Source organism: Dendrobium catenatum, unplaced genomic scaffold, assembly GCF_001605985.2.
Source record: "Dendrobium catenatum unplaced genomic scaffold, ASM160598v2 fragScaff_scaffold_1297, whole genome shotgun sequence".
In the NCBI taxonomy this organism is placed as follows: Eukaryota; Viridiplantae; Streptophyta; class Magnoliopsida; order Asparagales; family Orchidaceae; genus Dendrobium; species Dendrobium catenatum.
The window spans coordinates 365450-374306 of NW_021319759.1; the positions used below are offsets into that span (position 1 = coordinate 365450).

The following is an 8857-nucleotide window of genomic DNA, read 5'->3' on the forward strand; positions in this document are numbered from 1 at the left end:
TTGGAGCTCTACTTTTGGGTATCCTCCTTTGCTCTGTTTGATTTTGCTGGAGGGTTTGTATTCTCTATGGCGTGTGGGTTGCAGTTGCTTACTCTATCGGTGCGTTGGTTGAGGTACTTCATGGGTTGTTGCTAGTTGTTTCTCGGGTTGGTTGTTTGAGCCCATTCTTCGGTTAGTTTAGTGGCTCCATGATTTATTTTGGTTTGCTGGCATGTAGATATGGATTCTTTGCCTTTTCCTTTGGTGTTGTTTTCTTTATTTTATTGCCTTACTATTTTTTTAGTTGCTTACAGGGCGTTTGTTACTTGTGGCTTTCTCAAGACCTGCTGTTGTGTGGGCCTTGCCTTATTTCAAATGTCCCTCTCTTGGGTGGATCTCTCAGTGTGTTTTGTTGTTTTTGTTGCTTCTCTTTCTTTTGGATGATTTCTTGTAATATATTGAATCAATGACTCATTAATTTTGCTTTAAATGTTATATTTTTAGATAACTTATAATCCATTAAAGATTTATAATCTTTTTTTTTATTTTAACGTGTAGGCCCTATATTAATTTTAGTATTTCATTAATAAAATTTACTAAATAATTATATCATGCTCGCAGCCATAAAGGACCGGAGAGTTCCTAAACTTCAAATCAAATTCACTGCCGCCAAGGGAAAAAGGAAAAAAAAAAAAAGCAAAGTCTCATCTCTCTCCTGCGACTCTGCCCTTTTTTGAGAATAATACTGTCGTCTGTGGTCTTCATTCCAGCGCCAAAGATAAAGACCTCACATCCAAAAAGAACTCATCTCCTACCTATGACCACCCTTTCAATTCATCCTCTCTCAAATTCGAGAAACATATCAGCAGACAATTAAAGCTCCGCCCTTTATCCCGCCGCATCAACAAACATAGCCTCTCGTCTCCTTCCTTTCATTTTCCTATCCAACGCCAACCATAACGTCACTCTTCCCCACTGCCTTTTCTGTTCTGGATTAAATGCCGCCATTAATTGCCTGCTTCTCCCTGCAACGGCCACCTCATTAAACCCAATTTCTGCCCAACGGTCTCTTCCCACAACAACATTCGGGTCTTTCAGCCACGCTTATGTCTTCTCTTACTCTGCTCCTCTCATCCATCATATTTTCCTTCTTTCTCCCTTCCGTTGCCGACCTGCCGCAGTTAGCTACGGACAAATCCGCGCTGCTCGAGTTCGCCGCCGCCACTCCTCACGCTCGCCTCCTTTATTGGGACCCTAGCACCTCACCTTGCCTCAACTGGACCGGCGTTTCCTGCAATGCTGACGGCTCCCGGGTCGTCGCCCTCCGCCTCCCCGGCTTCGGGTTCGTCGGCCCAATCCGATCTGAAATACTGACCCGCCTATCTGCACTCCAAATTCTCAGTCTTCGCTTCAATGCTTTTGACGGATCGCTTCCTTCCGACCTCGCCAATCTCTCCTCCCTTACCGCTCTCCACCTCCAAAATAATCATTTTTCAGGAAACATCCCTCCTTTGATCTCCAATCTCACCCGCCTCGTAGCCCTCAACCTCGCTGGCAATTCCCTCTCCGGCGAAATACCCGATCTGAAACTCCCCAGTCTCAAATTCCTCAACTTGTCTTACAACCACTTCACCGGAAGCATCCCGCCCTCACTCCTTCGATTCCCCGACTCGTCCTTCGCCGGCAACAAAATCTCTCCTTTTCCCCCTATTATAACCGCCCCTCCCCTTACGCCGTCCAAGAAATTGAGTGAGGGAGCTCTCCTTGGCATTATAGCTGCCGGATGTGCGGCATTGGCGGTGAGTACGGCCCTCTGCTGCTTGAGACTGAAAAAGGAGAGCATGGAGGTGGTGACCGGAGGGAAAGCGATGAAAGGAAAATGGCCAATGGAGAAGATGGAGGCTGTTAGCCAGGAAGGCAATAATACGCTAGTGTTCTTTAACGGTTCCACACTGGCGTTCGATTTGGAGGATTTGCTGAGGGCTTCGGCGGAGGTTCTTGGCAAGGGGACGTTTGGTGCGGCTTACAAGGCAGTGCTGGAGGATGGGACGACGGTGGTGGTGAAGAGGTTGAAGGAGGTGGGGATTGGGAGAAAGGAATTTGAGCTGCAGATGGAGGTGGTGGGGAAGATAAGGCATCAGAATGTGGCGGAGTTAAGAGCTTATTACTATTCCAAAGATGAGAAGTTGATGGTATATGACTACTTCAGTCAAGGGAGCGTGTACTCCTTGCTGCATGGTTTGTTCTTCCCTTCTTTCCATCACTTTGATTTATTCCTTCTATCTGTGCTGCAATGGCACAATTGTTTTTTATTTAAAAAGAATCTAGGTTGAGAAGAAGGACATACACGAGAGAAGTTTTGTTTCATTAATTTTGTTATTGTTAGGGCATTTCCAACCAAAAATCTCATTTTTAACTTCAAAATGCAGTGAAATTAAAAAATGACTTGATTCATCTCCAATCGAACTCCATTTTGCGTCAAGGTAACCGTCTTTCTTCTTTGCGCGTTTCTTCGACAAATACGGTAGAGACAGAAAAATAACGCAGGTGAAAAGTGTAACCCCAATATTGGCATCGCACTATTCACCTGCAACCAAATACTGGAATTTTTGCCGTTCGACTGAAGCTCACGAGCAACTTCATCCATGCGTTCGGAGTTCGATTGGAGAAGGCCTCAGCAACGTTCCATATCAATATTTGTTTATATATTTCTACAGGGAAGGGAGAGGAAGATAGGGTTCCTCTTGACTGGGAAACCAGACTTAATATAGCCCTCGGTGCTGCAGTAGGAATCGCTCACATCCACACACAGAACAATGGAAAACTTGCTCATGGAAACATCAAATCCTCAAACATTTTCCTCAACGAGCAACAATATGGCTGTGTTTCAGACCTTGGCTTAGCTGCTGCGCCTATAAACTCGACAGCCCTTTCTATGTCGTCCCGTACCGCCGGCTATCGCGCACCGGAGATCACTGAAACAAGGAAACCATCACAGTCGTCAGATATCTACAGCTTCGGCGTAGTCCTTCTTGAGCTCCTCACCGGAAAACCTGCCATACAGATAGTTCGGGGTGGCGATGAGATCATCCACCTGGTTCGCTGGGTGCAGTCGGTGGTGCGCGAAGAGTGGACAGCCGAAGTGTTTGATGTGCAGTTGCTGAGATATCCGAACATAGAAGAGGAGATGGTGGAGATGCTTCAGATTGCGATGGCGTGTGTTGTGAGGGTTCCAGAGAAGAGGCCTCAGATGTCACAAGTGGTGAAGATGATCGGTGATGTTAGAAAATTCGATAGCCATAACTGGCTTTCAACAGAAGAAAGAGAAGATTAATTAACTTGTAGCATAAATTTCATGGGAATATCGTCATCTGTTGAGTGTGTTGATGCATCTTTCCTTTGAATTGATAGCAATCATTGTGTCAAGATGGAGTTTTATAGGTTGAATTGCTGGTGAAATTAAGATTTTTTTTTTTTATTTTACTTGTGTTTCATACTTTCATTGTCGTTGGATTAACTTGATTGCACAACTAGCTTTGATCATTTAGGCATGTCTCAAAAAATTTCTTGTAGCGTAATATCGTACATATGCAACACTTCTCTCTCTTTCTCTCTTGCTCTAATGGACTAAATACAAAGAGAAATAATAAATCAGAATCTACAAAACACAAATGAACATAAGAGATTTACGTGGAAAACTTAAATTTGGAAAAACCACGGAGGAGAATGGAGTAAATCACAATCTAAATAACACAAATGAATACAAAAGATTTACGTGGAAAACTCAAATCTGGAAAAAAACTACTAAGGTGAAGGAAGAATGGTTTCACTATAAAAAAGAAGAGTACAAACGGCTTACAAACTATAAGCACTTTAGAATATATTTATAAGTCAAAAATAGGGCAAATTATTACATCCGGTCACCGGACGCGGAGATAAGTCCGGATATTAATAAAATATTATTTTAAATTAAGTGTGTCAAAAGCGCATGCAAAATGCAGTCAAAGCGCAGTCAAAAGCGCAGTCAAAACGCAAGTAAAATGCAGTCAAAGCACACCTAAAGCGCAATTAAAAAAGCAGTCAAAGCGCAGTTGACGTGACAAGTTTTAATTGGGCGTCCGGACCTAATAATTTGCCCCAAAATAGGGCAACCGAAAACCAAGCGGAATTCTAAAAATACCCTTACAACCAAATTTTGTTTCAGATTCGAACCTCACAAAGGGGTGCTGCCCCCTTGAACCTCTGATATATCTGCGAAGCATATGACGGTCAAGAACATGAACAAATAAGGAATGAGCAAAATTAGAGGCAACACCAACAAGAGAGAGAGAGAGAGAGAGAGAGAGAGAGAGAGAGAGTTATGAATTGGGCACCATGTATTTTTCTTTGGCTAGGTCCTCAAAGGAAAGAGAATCGTTCAGATTGCTTTGTCCCAAGAAAAACTGGAATTTTGCATGAGCTGCCCAATTTGAAATTGAAAGCTTATGAAAGTAATGCAGGTTAAAGTTACTGAAGACAACATGCTTTAAAATTCGAGTAATGCTACTCTGCTTTGTCCGTTTGAAAGAAACTTTCATGCGTTGTCCAAGTGAAGACAATCCAGCTTTGATCTGAATTTTGTTTTCGTTGCTGATTCGAGAATTTTGGTCTCTTTGGGTTCTGAGCTATGATGCGTCACCTGTTCTTTATTTTGAAGAGTCAAGCGCTTCGTGGCTATCGCAGCTGTTGGATGGAGCTTGTCATTTTTGCCCAGAAAAAAATCTGCTTCATGATATTCTCATATAAAACATATTATAATGAAATTTATTTTTTTAATGCAGAATAAGTCTTTTTTTTTTCTTTTACCTGGGCTATCTGGCACTCTGTCCCAGTTGTTTATTCAATGATTTTTTTTGTGACCGAGTGTATATTTTGAGAAATTATTCCGTGTGGACGTCGAATACATGCAGCTCTATATCCGGTTATCAATCAGAATGAGTCACATCAACGATACCGAGCCTCGCTACCGAGCAATACCGACCGTGCGATACCGAGGATACCGAGCTGTGGGCTTAGGTATCCGGACGGGTTCCGATTCGGCATAGAATAATTTTTCGTATATTTTGGCTCTTGGTTTTGGCTGCTACACTCCCGTAGTTAATCTTTCAGTAGTTGGTTTTCTTTGACCAGTACATTTTGGCTTTGCCCTTTAAGTTTCTCAATAAAATAAAATAAAAGAAGACAATGCAACTTTTAATATATCAGCGGGCATTGATTCAAATGATGAGATACACAGCTTTTGTCGTTTCATTCCGCACTCTTTACTAAGTTGAAGTTTGCGGTATTTTCTCCTGACATAAAAAGATTTAGGGCTGTTTGATTGGTAAAAAAAATAGGAGCTATTTGGTTGGCTAAAATAAGAAAATAATGTAAAATGAATATTAAAAAATATATATAATGGAATTATTTGAATGAGTGTAAAGTAAATTTAAATAAATGATTTTTTTATTTGGTTTGTAGTAAAGTGAATGTAGGGGTTGTTTGTTTTTTAGGAAAAGGAATTTAGTCTAAAAGCATTGGTTTTTTTTTTAGACAAAATACAAAGTAAAGTGAAATCACATTGTATTATGAATTCGTTGTATCGTCCCAAGATCTAATTCGGAAAGAATTTCAATCAATCTATTAAAACCATCAATCATTTACCAGAGCTATCTATAATCTTCAATCAATAACAAACAGTCTAACAAAATCTATATGTTAAAATATCAATGTACAATTCTATTCATATTCCAAAAGTTCATATATAATACTCAGGATCTACACATTAAACAAAAGAAATCTATCCTGTCATGAGTACAAAAGAATCAAAACTCAAAATCTTCGAAAATAGAAATAGGATTCGGATTCCTTACCGCGAGACAAACAAATCTTCCAACTGCGTCGTCGGACGAAAAGCGCTCCGCGGGCTCCAAAACCAAGTTTTTTCCTTACTTTCCTTCGCTTTCTCTCTCCTGCCTTCGCTTTCTCTCTCCTCCAAATGAATCCAAAATATCTCAAATCCGATACTTATCAAGCAGGATCGTCCCGGGCGATCCAAATTCGTCCCGGGACCAACTCCGCTGGACACAGATCGTGAACCAGATCGTCCAGACGAAATTAAATGCCAATTTCGTCGTCCCGGGATGAAACTCTCGGGTTCAGTTCGTCCCGACTGTTCCAGGTTCGTACAGACGAAAATGACAGATTTCTTCACAATTTTCTTCAGTTCGTCCCGTACTAAGGCGAGTTCGTCCGGACTAACAGCACTCACAAAAATCAGCTTTTTAAGGGTTTTACAATCTACCCACCTTAAGAAAAATGTCGTCCCCGACATTTCCCTTAAGTGATCGAATGCAAAATCGATATAAAATAAATTCGTCCAATCAAAACTCAAATCAAAATCAAATCGAATCAGAATCGAAATCAAAACTCGTCAGAATCCATACAACATCCAATTCATTCAATCACATGTCACTTTGCATGATCATATGTCAATCAATCAATTAGTCAAATAATCTTACCAGTAGAACTTTCATGTCGTTGTTGATCTTCATTATACTGTAAACTGTATATACGTGGCACCACTGGAGGAAGTGCAGTAGATCGTGGTGCAACGGTTTCCCTCTGATTATCACTGACAGCTCTATCATTCATCCTGTTCATTGATCTTTCACTATATGCTCTTGAGCCAAAAGTCCTCTGTCCTACAGTACGTCCAGACTGTCCTGTGCCAGAATCAGTTCTTCTTCCAATTTCCTTCTGAGGATAATTTGCTGCTCTATGTCCTTGTTGTCCACAATGAAAACATTGCCCCATCAATAAGTAACACTGACCTGCATGTCGTTGACCACAGTGAATGCACTCGCTGTAGTTGCCAGAAGATGCTACCGATGCAGATCCCCTTGAATCACTATATTTGCTTCTCTTATCCCTATCTCTTTCTCTACTTTGTTCATCTCTTCTACTTGATTCATCTCTACTCCTCATGGTACTGACCTCATATCTTGATGCTGGTGCTACCAAATCAATCTCTATCAGTCTAGCTCGTTCCACCAACTCAGAAAACTCATGAATCCGTAAGGGTACTACGGATGTCTCAGCTCTCTATTCAATCCTTGCAAAAATCTATAGCACTTTTCTTCAGCAGTGGGGATTAAATGAGAAGCATACCGAGCAATTGCAGTAAACTCAGCCTCGTACTGCATCACCGTCTTGCGTCCTTGCTCCAACTTAGTAAAAGCTTCTTGCATTTGTCGTTGGGCTGAAGGAGGTACAAACCACATCCGAAACACTGTAGTGAACTCATCCCAGGTGATCTCAGCATTTGTCTTCCCCTGAAATTTCTTTCTCTGCTGTCCAATCCACCATCTCTCTGCTTCTCCTTCAAACATAAACACAGCCAAAGGTACCTTTCAATTTTTCGGACACTGCATGCTATCAAAGGTCTTTTCTATCCTCATTATCCAATCCTCAGCAACCTGAGGTTCCACAGCTCCTTTGAACAACGAAGGCTTCAACTTATGAAACATCTGTAAATGCTTATCTACTTCTTCTTCTTTACTTCCAACCAACTTACTCTGTGCATCTCCCATTACCTGCGCTATAGCAGTAGCCAACTGCATCATACTTTCTGAAGGTACTGGAGCTGCACTGTGTTGCTCATTTGGTGCACTTGACTCTGGATTATCCATTTACCCTTTTTCACCTGCACAATTTAGTATAATAGGGATGATACACACATGCAACTATGTATGCAACATGATGCACTTGAACTACCCATTCTACCCAACTCTCAATCAAATCCTATAACTCTGGTAACAATCAATTCTTCCAAAAACATTACTCTGATACCAATAATTTGTAACGCCCCAAGATCTAACTTGGAAAGAATTTCAATCAATCTATTAAAACCATCAATCATTTACCAGATCTATCTATAGTCTTCAATCAATAACAAACAGTCTAACAAAATCTATAAGTTAAAATATCAATGTACAATTCTATTCATATTCCAAAAGTTCATATACAATACTCAGGATCTATACATTAAACACAAGAAATCTATCCTCTCCTGAGTACAAAAGAATCAAAACTCGAAATCTTTGAAAACAGAAATAGGATTCGGATTTCTTACTGCGAGACAAACAAATATTCCAACTGCGTCGTCGGACGAAAAGCGCTCCGCGGGCTCCAAACCCAAGCTTTTTCCTTACTTTCCTTCTCTTTCTCTCTCCTGCCTTCTCTTTCTCTCTCCTCCCAATGAATCCAAAATATCTCAAATCCGATATTTATCAAGCAAGATCGTCCCGGACGATCCAAATTCGTTCCAAGACGAACTCCTCTGGACACAGATCGTGAACCAGATCATCTAAACGAAATTAAATGCTAATTTCGTCGTCCCGGGACGAAACTCTCGGGTTCAGTTCGTCCCAACGGTTCGTCCCGACTGTTCCAGGTTCGTACAGACGAAAATGACAGATTTCTTCACAATTTTCTTCAGTTCATCCAGACTAACAGCACTCACAAAAAACAGCTTTTTAAGAATTTTACATTCGCCGTGCAGTACAATTTCTGCATAAAATAAAATCGCTTGTTTTTAGCGGAAAAAAAATCAACTCGCGCGGGCTCTCGCTTCGACGATGTTCCCTTCCTCTTAGATCTAAAGGCACGGTCGCTCGCTTCGACGATGTTCCCTTCCTCTTGGATATGAAGGCACAGTCACTCACTTCTGCTTTTCTTCATTGATATTTGACTTCGCCTTCTTCGCATGAGGTAGACTTTGAACGAGTCGCAGCTCCTTCGCCTCCGTCGATGATGTTATGTCCTATCAGATTTTCTTTCCCGCACCTCTCTGCGTGCG

The 8857-nt window shown here is 41.2% G+C and overlaps 1 protein-coding gene across 2 annotated transcripts; it reads left to right on the top strand.

Moving 5' to 3' along the window:
* The first annotated feature begins 711 nt into the window (after positions 1 to 711).
* Positions 712 to 3457, top strand: LOC110108884 (probable inactive receptor kinase At4g23740). 2 transcript variants are annotated; one of them, XM_028699468.1, is made up of 2 exons: positions 712 to 2217; positions 2769 to 3457. In XM_028699468.1, exons 1-2 carry the CDS (start codon positions 1086 to 1088, stop codon positions 3311 to 3313), a joined length of 1677 nt encoding a protein of 558 aa, XP_028555301.1. In that variant the 5' UTR covers positions 712 to 1085; the 3' UTR covers positions 3314 to 3457. The 2 variants fall into 2 exon arrangements, with proteins under 2 accessions (XP_028555301.1, XP_020695379.1); XM_020839720.2 differs by having other exon boundaries at positions 717 to 2217; positions 2697 to 3457.
* The last annotated feature ends 5400 nt before the right edge of the window (positions 3458 to 8857 follow it).